Here is a 23,269-nt window from a genome sequence, read left to right on the forward strand (position 1 = left end):
ATAATAGTAGGGGACTTTACCACCCGACCTACATCAACAGACAGATAATTTAAAGAGAAAATCAACAAGGAAACAATGGCTTTGAATGACACACTGGACGAGATGGATTTAATAGATATATTCAGAACATTCCATCCTAGAAGAGCAGAATACACATTCTTTTCAAGTGCAGCTGGAACATTCTCCAGAATAAATCAATACCAGCCTACAAAAGAAGCCTCAACAAACTCCAAAGGATAGAGTCATACCATGCATCTATTTTTGACTACAATGCTATAAAACTAGAAGTCAACCACAAGAAAAAAATCTGGAAAGAACACAAAATACATGGAGGTTAAATAACATGCTACTAAACAATGAATGGGTCAAGCAGGAAATAAAATAAAAAAGTACAGAGAGACAAATGTAAATGAAAACACAATAGTTCAAAAGCTTTGGGATGCAGCAAAAGCAGTTCTAAGAGGGAAGTATATAACAATACAGGCGTACCTCATGAAACAGATCTCAAACAACAATCTTACACCTAAAGAAGCTAGAAAGGGGTGCCTGGGTGGCTCTGTCATTAAGCGTCTGCCTTCGGCTCAGGTCATGATCCCAGGGTCCTGGGATCGAGCCCCACATCGGGCTCCCTGCTCCGCGGGAAGCCTGCTTCTCCCTCTCCCACTCCCCCTGCTTGTGTTCCCTCTCTCGCTGTGTCTCTCTCTGTCAAATAAATAAAATCTTAAAAAAAAGAAAGAAAGAAAGAAGCTAGAAAAAGAACAACAAACAAAACCTAAAACCAGCAGAAGGAAATAATAAAGATTCTAGCAGAAATAAATGATATGGAAACCAAAGAAGCAATAGAACAATGAAACCAGCTGTTTAAAAAAAAAAAAAATCAATGAAATTGATAAACCTCTAGCCAGACTTATCAAGAAAAGAAAGGACCCAAATAAATAAAATCACAAATGAGAGAAGAGGGTGCCTGGGTGGCTCAGTTGGTTAAGCGACTGCCTTCGGGCTCAGGTCATGATCCTGGAGTCCCTGGATCGAGTCCCGCATTGGGCTCACTGCTCGGCAGGGAGTATGCTTCTCCCTCTGACCCTCCCCCCTCTCATGTGCTTGCTCTCTCTCATTCTCTCTCAAATAAATAAATAAAAATCTTAAAAAAAAAAAAAAAAAAAAACAAATGAGAGAAGAGAAACAACAAACGCGGAAATACAATTATAAGAGAATATTATGAAAAAGTATATGCCAACAAATTATATAACCTAGAAGAAATGGATAAATTCCTAGAAATGTACAACCTACCAAAACTGAAACAGTAAGAAATAGAAAATTTGAACAGACCAATTACCAAACAAAGAAATGAACTCTGTAAATAAAAAATCCCAACAGAAGTCCAGGACCAAATGACTACACAGGTGAATTCTACCAAATATTTAAAGAAGAGTTAATACTTACTCTTCTCAAACTATTCCAAAAAAAATACAAAAGGAAGGAAAATTTCCAAATTCATTCTACAAGACCAGCATTGCCCTGATACCAAAACCAGATAAAGATACCACAAAAAAAAAAAGAGAACTACAGGCCAACATCTCTCATGAACATAGATGCAAAAAATCCTCAACAAAATACTAGCAAATCAAATCCAACAATAGATTAAAAAAAATAATTCACCATGATCAAGTAGGATTTATTCCTGGGTTGTAGGAGTGGTTCAGTATTTGCAAATGAAACATGATACATCATATTAATATAGGGCAAAGGATAAGAACCATATGATCATATTAATATGCACAGATAAAGCATTTGACAAAGTACAACATCCATTCATGATAAAAACCCTCCACAAGGTAGGCTTACAGGGAACATACCTCAACATAATAAAGGCCATATATGAAAAACTCATAGCTAACATCACCCTTAATGTGGAAAAACTGAGAGCTTTTCCTCTAAGGTGAGGAACAAGACAAGGATGTCCACTCTCACCACTTTTATTCAACATAGCACTGGAGTTCTAGCCACAGCAATTAGACAACAAAAAGAAATTAAAAGGCATCCAAACTAGTAAGGGAGAAATAAAACTTCAACTCTTTGCAAGTGACATGATACTACATATAGAAAACTTGAAAGACTTCACCAAAAAAACTGCTATAACTGCTAAATGAATTCAGTAAAGTCACAGGATACAAAATCAATGTCCAAAAATCTGTTGTATTCCCATACACCAATAATGAAGCAACAGAAAGAGAAATTAAGAAAACAATCCCATTTACAACTGCATAAAAACAGTAAGAGACCTAGGAACAAACCTAACCAAAGAGGTGAAAGACCTATACTCTGAAAACTATGAAACACTGAAGAAACTGAAGATAACACAAATGGAAACACATTCCATGCTCATGGATTGCAATAACAAATATTGTTAAAATGTCTATATTACCCAAAGCAATTTACAGATTTAATGCAATCCCTATCAAAATACCAACAGCATTTTTCACAGAACTAGAACAAACAATCCTAAAATTTGTATGGAACCACAAAAAGCCCCAAATAACCAAAGCAACCTTGAAAAAGAAAAGCAAAGCTGGAGGCATCTCAATTCCAGACTTCAAGTTATATTACAAAGCTGCAGTAATCAAAACAGTATGGTACTGGTACAAAACAGACATATAGATCACTGGAACACACTAGAAAACTCAAGAAATGAACCCACAATTACATGATCAATTAATCTTCAACAAAGCAGGAAAGAATATCCAATGGGAAAAAGACTCTTCAACAAATGGTGGTGGGGAAACTGGACAGTAACATGCAAAAGAATGAACTGTACCTCTTCCTTATACACAAAAGTAATTTCAAAATGGATTAAAGACCAGGGCACCTGGGTGGCTCAGTTGTTAAGCGTCTGCCTTCGGCTCAGGTCATGATCCCACGGTCCTGGGATCGAGCCCCACATCGGGCTCCCTGCTCAGCGGGAAGCCTGCTTCTCCCTCTCCCACTCCCCCAGCTTGTGTTCCCTCTCTCGCTATCTCTCTCTCTCTGTCAAATAAATAAACAACAATCTTTTTTAAAAAATGGATTAAAGACCTTATTGTGAGACCTGAGACCATAAAAATCCTAGAAGACTGCACAGATAGTAACTCTCTGATGTCGGATGTAGCAAGTTTTTTCTAAATAGGACCCCTGAGGCAAGGGGAAAAAAAGCAAAAATAAACTAATGGGATGGTATCAAAATTAAAAGTTTCTGCACAGCAAAGGAAACCATCAACAAAACTAAAAGGCAAACTACTGAATGGGAGAAGATACTTGCAAATGACCTATCTGATAAAGGATTAGCATTCAAAATATATAAAGAACTGATACAACTCAACACCCCAAAAACAAATAACCCAAATAAAAAATGGGCAAAGGACATGAACAGATGTTTCCCCAAAGAAGACATCCAGATGGCCAATAGACACATGAAAAGATGCTGAACATCACTCATTATTGGGGAAATGCAAATCAAAACTACAATGCAGTATCACCTTAAACCTGTCAGAATGGCTAATATCAAAAATTTAAGAAACAACAGGTGCTGGTGAGGATGTGGAGCAAAAGGGATACTCATGTACTGTTGGTGGGAATGCAAACTGGTCCAGCCATTGTGGAAAATGGTATGAAGGTTCCTAAAAAAGTTAAAAATAAAACAACCTTACAATCCAGCAATTGCACTACTGGCTATTTACCCAAAGAATACAAAAACACAAATTCAAAGGGATACATGCCCCCTATATTTATAGTAGCATTATTTACAATAGCCAAGATATGGAAGCTGCCCAAGTGTCCACAGATTGATGATAGAAGATGTGGTATATACATGCAATGGAATATTATTCAGCCATAAATAAGAATGAAATCTTGCCATGTGCAACAACAAGGATAGAGCTAGAGAGTATAATGCTAAGCAAAGTCAATCCAAGAAAGACAAATAGCATATGATTTCACTCATATGTAGAATTTAAGAAACAAAACAAGTGCGCAAAGGGGGAAAAGAAAGAGACAAAGCAAGTAACAAACTCTTAACTATAGAGAACAAACACTTAACAGAGGAGAGGTGGGGGGGGGATGCGTTAAATAGATGATGGGGATTAAGGAGTATACTTGTCATGATGAACACCAAATGACATATGAAATTGTTCAATCACTATATTGTACACCTGAAACTAATAAAACACTGTAAGTAAACTAACTGGAATTAAAATAAAAACATTTTTAATTTTTTTTTTTTAATTTACTATATGACAAATGCCAAGCACTGCTCCAGGAACAATGGATACATCAATGAACAAAACAGATCAAAGTTCTTGCCTCCATCCATGTAACTTGCAGTAAGCAATTACTTACAGTAACTGTAAAGTTTGAGCTCACATATTCTACTGTTGCATATGTTAGGTGGGGGGAGATAAGAGGAAATACGAAACCTGTACTTTACAAATTTATTTTGAAAACTGGATTTTTAAAAAATAAAGCAGGGGCGCCTGGGTGGCTCAGTCGTTAAGTGTCTGCCTTCGGCTCAGGTCATGATCCCAGGGTCCTGGGATCGAGCCCCACATCGGGCTCCCTGCTCAGCAGGAAGCCTGCTTCTCCCTCTCCCACTCCCCCTGCTTGTGTTCCCTCTCTCACTGTCTCTCTCTCTGTCAAATAAATAAATAAAATCTTTAAAAAAATAAAAAAAATAAAAATAAAATAGTGACAAAAAGCAGCAGGTTTACAGAAGTCACAAGATATATACTAATGAATAGTAATTTCACTAGTAAAAGCAGTGGCACAACTCCTAGTGTATGGGGACTGTATTCTGTCACAACTTCTTTACAGAGTAATCTGGCAGCATTTATTAAAATTTAGTACACGTCCCTTTCACCCAGCAATTTCACCTCTAGTAACTTAATATACAGATACAGACATGGACAACAGAGACTAACATATGGCTGCCACTGACAGCAAATGATTGAAAACAACCTAAATGTCCATCATCAGGACAAATAAATTACCCAGTATATAGAACCATAGGATACTAAGAAATCATCTGAGAGAATCACAGTCTATATCTGTTGTATAATGTACCCTAATTTTTCTCCTGGCACATCCTGGAGATTGTTTTCTATCAGTATACTGCCAATTGTGTTAAAAAAGAAACAGGGAAGGTAAGTTTGTGTATGCATCCATTTATGCATATAGACACACACAAACTATCTCTCAAAGGATACTATCTATGGCGGGGAAAATGGTGGGAAAAAAAAGTTGTCTCAATAGGGATAACTTCAAAGTAAGGAGTAGGATGGATGGGAGATGCTACATACTTTAATGACATTTGAATTTTTGAAATGTACATTATAATCTACTTTTTTTAAAACTTGGTTTTCACAAGTCTGAGTTATAAGTTTTAAGGGATTTAAAATGAAAACACATGAATCACTTAAGGAAGAAAGGGTTGGAAATCAGGGAAGATGTCACTATAGGAAGCATCAGAAATCTGTCTCCCAATGTAAACAACAACTGCACTGGCAAACTTTGACTGATGTAACTATTTTGGAACCCTGGACTCTCCTGAAGGCTGGTAACATCCAGCGGAGGACACGGATGGTAAATTGAGGTTTATTTCAGCTCTCAGCACAACAGCAGATACCTATCCCCACCCTCAGCCACTTGGTAGGCAGGTACCTGTGTTCCTGCAGCAGTTTGCACATAGCTTACAGGAGCCAGGCTGGGCAAAAAGGAGCCGGTCTCCCAAATATCAAGAATCTGTGCTCTGATCACTGATGGCTGCTTGTGATCACAAAGGGGTGGACAGCCATTGTTGTTATATCTCCTACTATTGTTGCAAGTCCCTCCCATTATGACTCCTGAGAATTTAGGAGCTGGTACCGTTTTTTCCTTCGTTTTTAACTTCTTCCCCTTTTGAAAGCTAGATGTTAAGATTAGGACATTAAAACAAAACAAAACAACAACAACAACAAACTGCTTATATGGGGAAAGTGAGAAAGGGACTGTGCATTCCAAGACTCAAAAAAGACCTGAGAAGACCTTAAATTTACACCTAGCTTATCCTCAGCACACAGACACCATACAACAATACAAAAGGGGGGGGTATCTAATTTCCAGAATTACCAGTTATTAAATTCAAATGCACAGTTCAACAAAAAAATCACAAGGCATACAAAGAAACAGGAAAGTAAGGCCCCTTTGAAGGAAAAAAATAAACCAATATAAATTCTCTGAGGAAGACCTAATGGTAGGTCTACCAGAAAAAAAAGTTTAAAACTACTGTCTCAAATTGCCCAAAGAACTAGAGAATGATGTGAAAAAAGCCAAGAAAATGATATGTGAACAAAATTGAAATACCAATGAAGACACAGAAAACCTAAAAAAGAAACCTCAAAGAAACTACAAAGCTGAAAAGTACAATAACTGAAATGAGAATTTTGCTAAAGGGATTCAAAGGCAGATGTGAGTAGGCAGAAGAAAGAATCAGGGAACTTGAAGACAGAAAAATGAAAATTATGGAGTCTGAGAAAGAAAATGAAAAAAAGATTGAAGAAAAGTGAACACAGCCTAAGGAATCTGTTGGGACACCAGTAAGTGGGCCAACATATGCATTGTGGGAGTCCTAGAAGAGAGAAAGCAGCAAAAACTATTTGAATAAACAATGGCTAAAAACCTTCCAAATTTGATGGAAGACTTGAATATAAAAATCCAAGAAGCTCAACAAAACCTAAGTAAGATGAACTCAAAGAGGCTCACACCAAAATACATTATAATCAAATTTTCAAATGACAAAGTAAAAGAGAATCTTGAAAGCAGTGAAAAGCAAACATCATATACAAGGGAAATTCACTAATATTAGCAGATTTCTCATCAGAAACTCTGGAGGCAAGATTACAGTAGGCCCATAATCAAAGTATGGTTGACCCTGAACAACATGGTAATGGGGGGGGGGGACAACCACCCAATCAAAGTCCACGTATGACTTTTGACTCCAAAATCTGAATAGTCTTCTATTAATCAGATGCCTTAATGATAACACAATTACCACATATTCTGTATACTATATGTATTATATGCTGTATTCTTACAATATCTAACCTTTTCATATTTTTTTTTTGGTATTTCTATGCTACACAGTTTGTGAGTTTTTTTTTTTTCTATTTAAAGATTATTTATTTATTTACTTGACAGAGAGAGAGAGCACAAGTAGGCAGAGTGGCAGGCAGAGGGAGAGGGAGAAGCAGGCTCCTCGCTGAGCAGAGAGCTCAATGCGGGGCTCGATCCCAGGACCCTGGGATCATGACCTGAGCCGAAGGCAGACGCTTAACTGACTGAGCCATCCAAGCGCCCTGTGAGTCTTTTTAAATTGTTGCAAATCTCCAAAAAATTTTCCAACACATTTACTGAAAAATATTGACATATAAGTGGACCTATGCAGTTCAAACATCAACTGTAATAAAAGAAAAACTGTCAACCAAGAATCCTATATCCACGAAAACTGTCCTTCAAAAATGAGGGAGAAATTAAGACATTCTCAGATTAACAAAAGCTGAGGGAGTTTATGACTACTAAATCTGCCCTGCAATAAATGCTCAAAGGGGTCCTGCAAGGTGAAATGAAAGGATACTACACAGTAACTTGAATCCTTATGGAAAAATAAAGACTTCAATAAAAATAAATACATGGGTAATTATAAAAACTAGTATTATTGTATCAATGCTTCACAACTGCACTTTTTTTGTTTTGTTTTCTACACTGGATTTAAGAGACTAATATGTTTAAAGAACACTATTAGTGTAAAAGCTAGTACTCCTGTGGGGTGCCTGGGTGGCTCACTCATTAAGCTTCCAACTCTTGATCTCAGCTCAGGTCTTGATCTCAGAGTCATGAGTTCAAGCTCTGCACTGGGCTCCATGTTGGGCATGGAGCCTACTTAAAAAAAAAAAAAAGAAAGAAAAAGCTGGTACTACTATAACTCCAAATCTTGTTTTCTAGATAACTGAAGAGACTACTGCATTTAAAAGAATTACTAGTTTGGGGCGCATGGGTGGCTCAGTCATTAAGTGTCTGCCTTCAGCTCAGGTCATGATCCCAGGGTCCTGGGATCAAGCCCTGTATCAGGCTCCCTGCTCAGCGGGAAACTTGCTTCTCCCTCTCCCACTCCCCCTGCTTGTATTCCTTCTCTCACTGTCTCTCTCTCTGTCAAATAAATAAATAAAATCTTAAATAAAAAAAAATTATTAGTTTATGTTTTGGGGCACATAATGTATAAAGATGTAATTTTGTGACATCAAAAACTAAAAGGGGTGGAGATGGAGCTGTAGAGGAGCAGAGTTTTTTGTATGTTATTGAACTTAAACTGATATAAATACAAATTAGTGTTATAACCTTAGGATATAAACGTAATCCTCATGGTAACCACAAAGATAGTAGGTATAAAATATGTACAAAACGATATTAAGAAGGAATTTAAACATTTCACTACCAAAAATAAATCAATTAAACAAAAGAAAACAAGAATGCAGGAAATGAGGGACAAAAATGATATAGGGAATATAAAAAACAAATAGCCCAATGACAGAAGTCCCTTCTCTCAGTAATTACTTAAATGTAATGGGTTAAACCCTCCAATCAAAGGATGATATTGGCAGAACAGATAAAAACACATGATCCAACAATATACTGTCTACAAGAGACTTACTTCAGACTCAAGGACACAAACATGTTGAAAGTAAAAGGATGGAAAAAGATATTCCATGCAAATAGTAACTAAAAAAGAGTAGGTGTGACTACACTAATATCAGACAAAACAGGCTTTAAATCAAAAAAGGTTACAATAGATAAGGTATTATATATTAATAAAAGGTTCAATATGGCAAGAAGATATAATAATTATAAATATCTATCGACCTAATGACACAGCATCAAAATATATGAAGTAAAAACTGCCAGAACTGAAGGGAGAAATAATAATTATACAGTAACAGCTGGAGACTGCAATACCCTTGTCACAATGATGGATAGAAAAATCAGATAAAAGTTAAGGGAACAGAGGACTTGTAAACAAGACAATCCACAAAGTAGATCTAACAGACATACAAAGATGACTCTACCCAACAACAACAGAATACATTCTCAAGTGCATGAGACAGTTTTCCAATAGATTAAGTGTTAGGTCATACATTGTCAATAAATTTAAAAAGTAAAACTGGAAAATTCATAAAACTGTGGAAATTAAACAACACACTTTTAAACTAGCAATGGGCGAAAGAAGAAATCACATGGAAAGTGTAAAATACTTAGAGACGAAAATTAAAACAATGTATAAAAACTTAGGAGAAGCAGCAAAGCAGTGCTAAGAGGGAAATTAATGGCTATAAACACTTACATTAAAAAACAAGAACAAACTCAAATCAATAACCTAACTTCACAACTTAAGAAACTAGAAAAATCAGAACTAAACCCAAAGCTAGCAGAAGGAAAGAAAGATTAGAACAGAGATAATGGAAAAACAGAAAAAAGAAAAAAAATCAAAGAAATCAAAAGTTGGTTCTTCAAAAAGATCAACAAGATTGACAAACCTTTAGCTAGATGGACTAAGAAAAAAAGAGAAGACTCAAGCTACTAAAATCAGAAATGAAAGTGGGAACATTACTAGCAATTCTATAGAAATAAAAAGGATTATTAAGAGAGTACTATGAACAACTGCATGCTGACAAACAGGGTAACCTAGATAAAATGGACAATTCCTAAAAACACAAAACCTACCAACACTAAGTCAAGAAGAAAGAGAAAATCTGCGCGCCTGGGTGGCTCAGTTGGTTAAGCGACTGCCTTTGGCTCAGGTCATGATCCTGAAGTCCCGGGATTAAGTCCCGCATCGGGCTCCCTGCTCAGCAGGGAGTCTGCTTCTCCCTCTGACCCTCCCCCCTCTCATGCTTTCTCTCTCATTCTCTCTCTCAAATAAATAAATAAAATCTTTTTAAAAAAAAAAAAAGAGAAAATCTAAATAGACTTATAACTTGTAAGGAAATTGAATCAGTAATCAAAAATCTCCCAACAAAGAAAAGCCATGAACCTGATGGTTTCACTGGTAAGCTCTACTAAACATTTAAAGAACTAATACCAAGCCTTTTAAAATTCTTACAAAAAAAACTGAAGAGGAAGGAACACTTCCTAATTCATTCTATGGGGACATTATTACCCTGAAACCAAAGCCAGACAAAGACACTACAACAACAACAAAAGCTACACAGTCTGATATCCCTTAGGAACACTGATGCAAAAAATCTCAACAAAACACTAGCAAAAAGAATTCAGCAGCATATTAAAAGGATTATACATCATGACCAAGTGGGATTTATTCCTGAAATGCAAGGAATAATTCAACATAGGAAAACTGATCAATGTAATACTCCACATCAACAGAATGAAGGGGAAAAAATCTACATGAACATCTGAATTCATACAGAAAAAGCATTTGACAAAATTTAACACCCTTTCATGATGAAACTCAACAAACTAGGAATAGAAGTAAACTATCTCAACATAATAAAAGCCATATATGGAAAACCCACAGCTAACATCACACTCAATACTGAAAAACTGATCTTTCTTTAAGAACAGGAACAAGGCAAGGATGCCTGCTTTCACCACTTCAATGCAAAACAGTACTGGGAGTTTTAGTCAAAGCAATTAGGGAAGGGGAGGGGAGGTATACAAATTGGAAGGGAATAAAATTATCTTTTTGCAGATATGACCTTATATGTAGAAAACCCTAAAGATTACACACACACACACAATATAAATGAGTTCAGCAAAGTAGCAAGATACAAACTCAACATACAAAAATTAATTGCATTTCTGTAGATGAACAGAATAATTTAAAAAGGAAATTACAAAAGAATTCCATTTACAATAGCATCAAAAAGAATAAAAGTTAGGAATTAACCAAGGAGATGAAAAATTTGTATAATGAAAACTACAAAAACCCTGCTGAAATAAAACATAAATGGAAACACATCCCATGTTCACACATTGAAAGACTTAATATTGTTAAAATGTCAATACTACCCAAAGCAATCTACACTTTCAAGGCAATCCCTACCAACATTCCAATGTCATTTTTTACAGAAATTAAAAAACAAAAACAAAAACCTCTACTAAAACTCATAAGGAATCTGAAGGGACCCTGGATATCCAAAATAAACCTTGAAAAAGAAGTGCAAAAGTGGAAGACCCACACTTCCCGATTTCAAAACTTACTACCAAGCTGCATTAATCAAATCAGTGTAATACTGGCAGAAAGACAAACATAAACCAGTGAATAGAAAAGAGCACCCAGAAATAAGTCTTCACATATATGTTAAATGACTTTTAACAAGGATGCCAAGACCATACAATGGGAAAACTACAGCCTTTTCAACAGATGATACTGGAAAATTGGGTATCAACATGCAAAAGAATGAAGTTGGACCCTTACCTAACACCATATATAAAAATTAACTCACAAGGGATCAAGCACCTAAATGTAGGACCTAAAATAATAAAACTCTTAGAAGAAAACACAGGACAAAAGCTTCATGACTTTAGATTTGCCGATGATTTCTTCTACATGACACCAAAGGCACAGGTAACAAAAGAAAAAACAAAATTTGGGCTTAACGAAAAATTTAAAATTTTGCTTATCAAATAGCACTATCAACAGAGTAGAAAGGTAACCCACAAAATGGGAGAAATATCTGCAAATCTGATAAGGGGTTAATATACAGAATATACAGAAAAACTTCTAAAACTCAACAACGAGGAAACAATTAAAAATAAACAATGGACTTAAACATTTCTTCTAAGAAGATACACGAATGGCCATTAAGCACAAGAAAAAACAACATCGCTAATCATTAGGGAAATGCAAATCAAAATTACAATGAGATACCACCTCATACCCATTAGGGTGGCTACTAGCAAAAACCCAGGAAATGACAAGTGATGGTGAGGATGTGGAGAAATTGAAACTCTTGTGCACTGCTGGTGGGAATATAAAATGGTATGGCCACTGTGGAAGACAGTATGGAAGTTCCTCAAAAAATTAAAAATAGAATTACCATATGGTCCAGGAATTCCACTTCTGAATACATACTCAAAAGAATCGAAAGCAGGGTCTTGAAGATATTTGGATACCCATGTTCATAGCAGCATTATTCACAATAGCTAAACGCAGAAGCAATCCAAGTGTCTACTGACAGATGAATGGATAAGCAAAATATGGTACTCAGCTTTAGTAAGGAAGGAATTCTGTAATATGCTACAACATGGATGACCCTTGAGGACATTATACTAAATGAAGGAGCCAATCACAAAAGATAAATACTGTACAATTCCGCTTACATGAGATACTTAGAATAGTCAAAATCTTAATGACAGAAAACATAATGGTGGTTACCAGGGGCTGGGAAGATCTACTGATAAATTGCTTTGGGGAGTTATCATTTAATGGGTATAGTTTCAGTTTTACAAAGTGAAGAGAGTTATGAGGATGAATGGTGGGGGATGGCTGTATAATAATGCTAATGTATTTAATACCACTGAACTATACACTTAAAAATGGTTAAGATGGTAAATTTTATGTTAAAGATATTTAAGATAGAAACCCCGGTATCAATATCAGGTTTCTAACACCAGGCAAACAACAATTAGTTTTGAATGACGTTAAGGAAGTTGGATAACTTATACTACCAGTTCTGACTAAATCCCAAGATCAAAATCTGCCACTAGATTCCATTTGAGTTAGGTTAATTCAAAAAAAAAGAACTGTTAAAGTTTAAAGCACGTTAAAAATAGGAATTTCAACACACAAAAATATAAATTGATGAGGACAGAAAGCACATCAGAGCAGATAATGCGTTTTGGGAAAACAAAATAGCAAGAAGAGAAAAATAACTTGAGCTGATACTAAAAGGGCTTATTAACAATTAAATTAGGTTAAGCTAATTAGATACATACCATTCAAGGTACTGTAGAGGGAAAACAAGACAAGTGCTTCAGATGCATTCAGTGTACATATAACTAGACAAGTAAAAACAATATTTTAATAAAGGCAATAATAAGTTCATCAGTGACAAAGCAGCATAAAATTTTAAAATAGAAAGGGGAAGAAAGCAGAATCAAGAAAGATCTTGAGTTTTATCTCAAACACTAGATTCCACTGAATGAATATGAATTAGAAAGAAGGCCACAAAAGATGGGTATTCTACACTGGAGAAGAGTAAGCAGAGATACTGAAGTAGAAAATGACACTTCACATGTGGAAACAACATAAATCATACATTCACACTTAAGAAAAATGTCAAAATTTTCTTCTATAGGAAGAAGCAACCTGTTCTACTGGGACAGGTACTGCCTCCAAGTAATCTGCTTTTCACTCTGATAGCCAAAAGCTACATGGCCATTTGTTTGAGGATGGTAAATTACGTCTCTACAAAATTTGACTGCAAGCTCCCAGACAGCTAGGATGGTGTCTCTAATGGAGTATTTGACACAAGAAGATGCAGAATGAGTATTCAGTGAATTTAAATAAATTATGAGAAAGCCAGAATGGTACTATTTTCTGAAAATATGTAACTTAAAATACTACTCCTAAAATATGCACTGTGAAAAATTTCATAGTCAAGTCTGCTAAATTATGCAAATTTTATTATTTATCTTCCTTCAGAGACCACTGATGAGCATATTAACATATTAAAATCTCTGAAAAGTGCTGCAATATCAAAATAACCTACCTCTTTTAAATCTAGCATTTCCCAAACATACTGGCTAATAGAATTTTTTTCCCCCCTCAGATCGTTAAGACTCTCTAGAATTAGTATTCCATCAAATACTTTGAGAAATTCTCTATTAGAGCCCAAATATAAAACTGAACAGTAGACTGAATTACAACATTCCTGGATATTTAAGTATGTCACTGAATGTATCTTCAATTTCACCGAACTTTCTGTAAATGACATGGTCTCCCAATTGAATTGCTTAAAATTATATTCACAGCAGCAAGAGAAGTTAAACAGGAAAACTAAATATTTAATCTCTCTCTAGTCATAAAAATGAATCTACACAATGTTTCTGAAGTACATGGACCATTACTTAAGTAACTAACATAAAGGGGTACATACATGGCTGGCTCAGTTGGTAGAGCATGCAGCTCTTAATCTCAGGATTGCTAAATTTGAGCCCCATGTTGGGTGTAGAGATTACTTTAAAAATACCTTAAAAAAAAAAAAACTAAAATAAAATAAAAATACTGCCACAAGTACATTTAAACACACACACACAGTATTATGTCAGTCTCTTTCCTAGCATCAAAGTCCTTTTCTCCTCCCAGCTTATTCTGTTAAATCAGATATGAGTTTACAGAATCAAAGTCAAAATTCTATTTCTCAAAAAGCATAGATCACTAAAATGAGTAACTATTTAACAATTGCCTGAGAACAAATATTACTATCTGTGCAAAATGTTAATAAACTGCGGTGGGATTAGGTTTTTAAATAAAAGAACAAGAGTATCATAAAAATTTCCCCAATGCTTTACTTCCAGTATAAGAAAGTATCAATCTAACTTGAAAAACATTTTAGACAGTGCTATGAAATTGATGTTGTTGCTCAACATTAATGATGTATACCATGTAACAAACATATCAAAGAGATCTCAATCCTACCCTCACCCATCTTGCCTTTGGTTCAACAAAAGATCGTGCCTGACCTATCACCCCACTTACAGGTTGTTAGTGCTATTTATTAATTCAAAATCTAGCAAATCCTATGCATTTTTAAGAGAAAAAAATAAGGAGGTTAAAAAGAAAGTCTTTCTAGACCCAATGTCACTGACTATTAAGACTCAAGATCCACTCAAGCAGTAAGTAAATATTTAAAATCTGGGGAAGGTTGATAGTGAGGAATTTTTTTTTTTAATTAAGAGGTATAAAAAGTGATGGGGGAAAGATGAATATATCTTAATAAAGCCTTGCTAACTGAAGAGTATTAAGCAAACAAGAAAGTGGTATTTTTGGAAGTTTTTAAGTACTCTGAGAAAAATGATCAGTTCTCCAAAATAGCAATTTTGAAGTATATAAACCTATTATTAATACAAAAACCACTATGCTAATTATTAAGAAAATAAACAAAATGGCCCTATAAATTACTTTATTGTTCATGCTTTTAAATAGTGATGGAAAGGTGCCAAAAATGGACAGCTAGATGATGTTGATATATTCATTCAAGAATATGTATAAATACCTACTATTATAGGTACAATAACAAGGAAACCTTGACCTATTTAAGAACAATTGGTATCTAAATGACAGATAAGCATTTTAAAAAAGAGGGGCTTTATTTGTATATGTACTGATAGGGTTTATAGTGGCTTGTACTTTCTATGAGCAGTGTACATTAGTTATTTTGGAAAAGATTTTTGTAGGTAAAGATTTATGTAGGTATATACATTTTAGATCAAATTCTAATGCTTGATCCATTTTATCAAAGGGCCTTCTATAAAAGGTATCTTAAAATGTACTGAAAAGCCAGAAATCTTCAAATCTACATAATCTCTCATGGTACAGAGATTTTTATATTCTCTGCGTATCATACCAAAATAATTCCTTTAGCACCAATTCCTGAGTCTAAAGCTTAATTTTGCCAATGAAACATCTATGTTTCCCTGTTAGAGATGTTATGGGTTATATAGAAAAGTTTGAGTTCATTTTCAAATGTTTTAATGCAAAAATTCATAAACAGTATTTTATGGACCCAAAAATGCTCTCATCTTTTGGTACTCAAGACTCATCAAAGATCACAGGTAACTCAAACAATGTGTCATTTCATTTCCTGGGATATTTATGAGATAATTTCCATAGAATATAACATGTGATATAAATATAGCCCAAGATCCAAGGTCTAAGTAGATTCTTATTCTGAATTGACTGGTTTATGACCAGTGGCTTACCATGATTTCTAGAGATACTTTTAACAGCAAAGCCCATATAAGGATAAATAATGCATTTTCCTTATCCTCCCTATTTATTCTCTCACTTCTATACTACTGGAGAAATTCAGGTATAGTTCAATTATTGAACTCAGAATCATTCATATTCATACTGTTACTCTGTGTGGTAAATGTTTATAATCCATGAGGCTATTTTCCCCATATATATTTTAAAGTACTAGAACAAATCAAACACTTCCCACCCATAATTTAAGATCCAGACAAAACTCTTCATGTGAAACATCAAGGGGAAACTATGCCTTACCTCATACTCAATTTCAGGTAAGTTACTCTCATCTGCCTTCTCTAGCTTCTCAGCAGCCCACTTGCTTGCAGCCTCAGCAAGTTCCTTTTCAGTTAGCCTACTGGGTTTGTCTAACACCTAACAAAAACAAAAGAACAGTTCTATTACAATTCTCAAAAGCATTTAAACTTCCAATAAATGAAGAAGTATATCCCAGGGGTGCTTGGGTGGCTCAGTTGGTTAAGCGTCTGCCTTTGGCTCAGGTCATTATCCCAAGGTCCTGGGGTGGAGCCCCACATAGGGCTTCCTGATCCTCAGGGAGCCTGCTTCTCCCTCTCCCTCTGCTTGCCACTCTATCAAATAAATAAATAAAATCTTTAATAATAAAAAAAAGTACATCCCACTTACATTAAAATCATGTAAGCCTCCAATTGTATATAGATAACATGTACATTCTTTATTTACTTTTTCAAAAATATTCAACACAGAATTTAAGTAGCAATTCCTTTTGGCCATACAGATTAGATCTGACTCCTAATTTCATTTATACAAAACTTCAAAAATTCATCTTAAGGAACAAAAGACACTGACAATTAACTAATACACTAACAGTATTTAAAATAAACAGGACATCATACTGATTTCAATGTTGTCTCTTGAATTATATTCAATGAAATAAGTAACGCCAAAATATCATCAAGGTAAATTTCTAACTAATGCAATAGAAAAGTCATATGCTATTTTCATAACTTGTAATAATTTATATAAATCCTACTCTTTACACAATATTTTATACACTTAAATTTCATTTTGATACTTCTACTGCTTCCCTTCTTCAACCATATCCAATACAAAACAATGTATGGAATTTCAAGTTACAGACAGACCTGGGCTTGAATGCCAGGTTCATCACTTGGTAGGCAGATGATTTTATATGCATAATTAATGACACTGTAAAGCCTTGGTTGCCTCATTTACAAAACAGGTGTTAATAATATTGTTTTATAAAGTAGTTTTGAGAATCAAGAGAAGTAATAGACCTGAAAGTATCTAGCACAGTGCTTGGTACTTCAGTTTTTCTTTCTTTTCCATATTCACTGATATAAATCAGTTATAGTAAAATATTTGAAGAAGATCAATCAGTTCATGAGGTCAATATAAAAATGAAGAAAATAAAATTTTTTTCTGGATCACACGATTCCCACAATACTGTTTACAGACCTACATTACAGAATAAGGTATAAAAGTTCTAAACCAAGGGGCACCTGGGTGACTCAGTCAGTTAAGCATCTGACTCTTAATTTCGGTTAAGGTCATGATCTCAGCGTTGGGAGACGGCATCCCCATGGAGCATGGGCATGGAGCCTGCTTAAGACTCTCTCTCCCTTCCCCTCTCTTAAAAAAAAAAAAAAAAAAAAACAAAACTAAGCCAAAAATTAGAAAACTTGGTTCCTTGGGCCCTTATAGTAGCTCTGATTCCATTCTATTTTATTAGCATACATTTTCATCAACTAGGTCTTTCACCTCTAATTTTGTCTCCACATCTTCTCTAAAGTCACATCATTAAATCCAAACATACTTCCTCTGGATGACAGTGGCATTAAAAATCTCCACATTAGGGGCACTTGGGTGGCACAGTCGGTTGAGCATCTGACTCTTGGTTTCAGCTGGGGTCGTGATCTCAGGGTTGTGAGATCAAGCCCCCTGTTAGGCTCCATGCTCAGCACAGAGTCTGCCTGAGATTCTCTCTTCCTCTTCCTCTGCCCCTCTGGCTTATTCTCTCTCTTTCTCAAATAAAAATAAATAAATCTTTAAAAGTCTCCACATTAGAGTATACTACCATTTATAAAGTGCTTCTATATGCACACCTAAAAAAGTATTTTAATTAAATGAAATTCCATGAAGGTGGTTAGGGCAGACTTTATTACCCCAACTTATAAACCAAAAAACTGAATGGCCGAAAGCTAGTGATTTGCCCCGTCACTAGTAAATGTAAGCTGGAACTTATGACAAAGGCCCCTGACCTCCTCCCACAGCTTAGTCAATTCACCAAACTACTGGCTGGACATCCATCATAGTTACTGAAAGATAGTAACAGTGTATGTATATAGAGTGTTTCCACAGCCACTGAAGCCTAAATGTGTCACTCCAAAGCCCTAGCCACACATAATGTTAAAAAGGTAGAAATAATACCTCTATTATTACTTAGCAGTAAGATTAAAAAGTTAAACAAACAAACAAACAAACAGAAAAACCCAGGGATGCCTAGATGGCTCAGTCTATGAAGCATTTGCCTTCGGCTCAAGTCATGATCACTGGGTCTTGGGATCAAGCCTCACATTGGGCTCCCTCCTCAGCTGGGAGCCTACTTCTCCCTCTCCCTCTGCCCCTCCACCCTGCTCGTGCGTGCTCTCTCTCTCTCAAATAAATAAAATCTTTGGGGAAAAAAAAGTTAAAAAAGACAAACTAAGTTAGAATAAACAACCATATACATATGAATACCTCAAAGAAAAAAATTTATGCCCATTTTTTGGTATCTGTTTTGAAGAGAAAGTTATAGAGTAAAAATAAAACAAACATTCTTAAGTTCTCTCCAGTAAAGATGGAAGCAAAATCTTCTACAGCTGAATCCTTCCAACCATCTTTCATTAAATCTATACACCTGAAAAACTCATTTGAAATTAACTTCTAACAGTAAGAAAAAAATCTGAAAAATTATTCCTACATGAGGGCAGCCAGAATGTCTTAAAAGAAAAAGCCCTCCACCAAATCAGGAAATCTAGGTAAAAGTGTCCCACAGCTACCATGTAACCCTGGGCAAGGAACAGAGGCTGTACTTTCCCAATATTTAAAATGATCATAGATCTAAAACTCTGAAAGTCTGATTCCATTTTAAGACAAAAATACCAACATCTACTTTAACTGTCAAAAATAGTTAAAGTCCACTATGGTTGCTTCCCACTAAATACATTTTAACATGTACCACAAAGTCCTACGTTGTAACCTACATTTACATTATAGTTCAGAAGATATGAGTATTTCATATATCCTAATTTAAACATTCATACTGAGTTGGATGGGCAACTACTATTTCTTTTCTTTCATTTCTACCTGACAATAAAAACAAGCCAGTCTTTCAGGTGGATAAAGCACCCTTGACATGTAAGGCAGAACCAAAGTTCTAATCAAGCTTTCCTATTCAAAACCAGCAATCTAGAACCCTCAGTCTTCTGTGAAAGCTCTAAGAACACAAGTTGTCACAAAGACATCTTTCTCTTTTTTTTTTTTCCCTTTGAGGCAGTCAAGTATCTGCTCCCTGAATACCAGCACAGACAGCCAGGGGACATCTATTCTTGCTGAAAAGCCAAGTATACCAAAGACAGAAAAACAGAAAAAGGAAGAGAATACAATAACAACAGTTATGGAAAGACAGCGTAAGGTTGGGGAAGAGAACCTCTAACTGCTGAGAGTAGATGGAAACAGCAAATTGAGGATTAGAATCATGGATCATCTGTTCAACATGTTTTGGGGTGCTGGAAGGTAGGAATAAGAATGATATAGTGAGGGCGCCTGGGTGGCTCAGTTGGTTAAGCGACTGCCTTCGGCTCAGGTCATGATCCTGGAGTCCCGGGATCGAGTCCCGCATCGGGCTCCCTGCTCGGCAGGGAGTCTGCTTCTCCCTCTGACCCTCCTCCCTCTCATGCTCTCTGTCTCTCATTCTCTCTGTCTCAAATAAATAAATAAAATCTTAAAAAAAAAAAAAAAAAAAAAAGAATGATATAGTGAGGAGTAGCTATGTTCTTCAGAAAATTATTTAACTTCTGAGACTTTTCTATAAAATGGAGATATATATCTACTTTTTAAAATTACAAATTAGAACCATAGCATTAGCTAACACCTGTATCACACATAATTACCATTTCTTTTTTGTGGTAAGAACATTTAAGATCTCTTAGCAAATTTTAAGTATACAGTATCTTTTTTTTTTTTTAAAGATTTTATTTATTTGACAGAGAGACAGCGAGAGAGGGAACAAAGCAGGGGGAGTGGGAGAGGGAGAAGCAGGCTCCCCGCTGAGCAGGGAGCCTGATGCGGGGCTTGATCCCAGGACCCTGAGATCATGACCTGAGCCGAAGGCAGACGCTTAACGACTGAGCCACCGAGGCGCCCCAAGTACACAGTATTATTAGCTATAATCACTATGCTGTACATTAGATCCCCAGAACTTATCATCATATAGATGGAAGTTTGTACTCTCTGACCAACATCTTCCCTTTTCCCTCAACCACTAGCCCTTACTGACCACTAATCTGTTTCTATGAATTCAGCTTTTTAAGATTTTATTTATTTGAGAACGAGAGAGAGCAAGAGCAGGGGGAGAAAGAGAGGGGGAAGCAGGCTCCCCTCTGAGCAAGGAGCCAGACACAGGGCTTGATCCTGGGACTCCAAGATCATGACCTGAGTTGAACGCAGATGCTTAACAGACTGAGCCACCCAGGTGCCCCTTTAGATTCCACATGTAAGTGAAATCATAGAGTACTTAGTCTTTCTCTGGCTTATTAGCATAATGCCCTCGAGGTCCATCCATTTTGTCACAAATGCTAGGATGTCCTTTCTCATAGTTAAATATTCCGTGTATATATACCATATCTTCTTTATTCATTTATCTGTTGAAGGACACTTAAGTTGTTTTCAGGTCTTGGTTACTGTGAATAATGATGCGATGAACAGCATCTGAGATCCTCTTTTCTTTACCTTTGGATATATATCCAGATGTGGGATTTCTGGATCACATGACAGTCCTATTTTTATTTTGTTGAGGAACCCCCACACTGTTTTCCATAGTGACTGCACTAAATTTACATTCCTACCAACAGTGCACAAGGGTTCCCTTTCCTCCACACCCTCACTAACAACACTTGTTATCCCACCTTTTTGATGACAGCCATCCTAACAGGTGTTGAGATGATAACTCACTGTAGTTTTGATTTCTATTTCCCAGATAATTAGTGATGTTGAGTACCTTTTTGTATACCTGTAGGCCATTCATATGTCTTCTTTGAAAAAAAAAATGTCTATTCAGCTCCATTGCTCAATTTTTAATTGGACTGTTTGTTTTTGCTATTGAGTTGTGTAAGTTCTTCCTATACTTCAGATATTAACCCCTTATCAGATTTATGATTTGCAAATATTTTCTACCATTCCTTAGGTTGTTACTCTTTTCATTTTGTGATGGTTTTCTTTTGCTGTGCAGAAGCTTTTTACTTTGAAGTGATCCCACTTGTTTATTTTTGCTTTTGCTGCCTTTGCTTTTGGTGTTGAATCCAAAAAAACTCACTGCCAAGACTGATGTCAGAGAACTGACCACCTATGTTTTCTTCTAGGTCTTCTAAGGTTTTAGGTCTTACTTTCAAATCTTTAATCCACTTGAAGTTGATTTTCATATATGGTGTAAAATAGAGGTCCAGTTTCATTATGTTGTACGTCGCTACCCAGTTTTCCCAACACTACTTATTGAAGACTGTCCTTTCCCCCACTGTATATTCTTGGCTCCTGCATTGTAAATTAATTGACCATATATGCATGGGTTTATTTCTGAGGTCTCTACTCTGTTCCATTGATCTATGTGTCTGTTTTTATGCCAATACCATACTGTTTTGATAACTACAGCTTGTTTGAAATCAGGAAGTGTGATGCCTCCAGCTTTGTTCTTCTTAAGATTGCTTTGGCCATTTGGGATCTTCTGTGGTTCCATACAGATTTTAGGATTATTCTAGTTCTGTGAAAAATACCACTGGTTTTTTTTTTTAATAAAAATTGCACTGAATCTGTAGATTGCTTTGGATAGTATGGACACTTCAACAATATTAACTGTAGCAATCCATGAACATGGATTATCTTTCCATTTATTTGTGTCTTCTTTAACTTCTTTCATCAATGTTTTATAATTTTCAGTGTAAAGGTGTTTCACCTCCTTGGTTAAATTTATTCTTAAGTATTTTCTTTTTGATGCTGTTGTAAATGGAACTGTTCTCTTAACTCACTTTTTGACAGTTTATAATTGCTGTATAGAAACATGACTTCTGCATATTGATTTTGTATCCCGCAACTTTACTGAATTTATCTATTCTAACAGCTTCTCGGTGATCACTTTAGGGTTTTCAATATATAATATAATGTCACCACTAAAAAAAAAAAAAAAAAAAAAGTCTTACTTATCCCTTTCAATTTGGATGCTTTTTATTTCTTTTCCTTGCCTAATCGTTCTGGTGAGGACTTCTCATTCTATGTTGGTTTAGAAGGGACAAGAGTAGACCAGTTGTCTTGTTCCTGATCTTAGAGGTAAAGCTTTCAGCTTTTCACCACTAAGTATGATGTTAGCTCTGGGCTTGTCATATCAGACCTTTATTATGTTGAGGTATATTCCCTCTACACCCAGTTTGTTCAGAGTTTTTATCATGAATGGATTTGGAATTTTGTCAAATGGCTTTTTTTGCATCTACTGAGATGATCATATATTTTTAACACTTTTTTTTTTTTTAAGATTTTATTTATTTATTTGACAGAGAGAGATACAGCAAGAGAGGGAACACAAGCAGGGGGAGTGGGAGAGGGAGAAGCAGGCTTCCTGCTGAGCAGGGAGCCCGATGTGGGGCTCGATCCCGGGACCCCGGGATCATGACCTGAGCCAAAGGCAGACGCTTAAGGACTGAGCCACCCAGGCACCCCTATTTTTAGTATTAATGTCCATGTCATTCTGTTAATGCAATATATCACATTGATTGATTTGTGGGTACTTGCATCGCTGGAATGAATCCCATGTGATCATGGTACATGATCCTTTGAATGTGCTGTGCAATTTCGTTTAGTAATATTTTACTGAAGACTCCCACATCTATGTTCATCAGAGATAGTGGCCTATAATTTTCATTCCTTGTAGTGACCTTGTCTGGATGTAGTATCAAGGTAATGCTGACCTCAAAA

At 35.8% G+C, this 23,269-nt stretch overlaps 1 protein-coding gene across 6 annotated transcripts in view; it reads right to left on the reverse strand.

Annotated features, from left to right (window-relative positions):
- The window catches only part of PPHLN1 (periphilin 1), a 146,045-nt gene that overhangs the window by 49,005 nt on the left and 73,771 nt on the right, over positions 1–23,269 (reverse strand). For all 6 annotated transcript variants that reach the window (XM_021704779.2, XM_021704778.2, XM_044914880.1 and 3 more), the window contains one exon: positions 16,307–16,423. In XM_021704779.2, the coding sequence (XP_021560454.1) occupies positions 16,307–16,423 (117 nt within the window). The remainder of the gene's footprint in view (positions 1–16,306; positions 16,424–23,269) is intronic.

This window comes from Neomonachus schauinslandi, chromosome 5 (assembly GCF_002201575.2).
Source record: "Neomonachus schauinslandi chromosome 5, ASM220157v2, whole genome shotgun sequence".
NCBI lineage: Eukaryota > Metazoa > Chordata > Mammalia > Carnivora > Phocidae > Neomonachus > Neomonachus schauinslandi.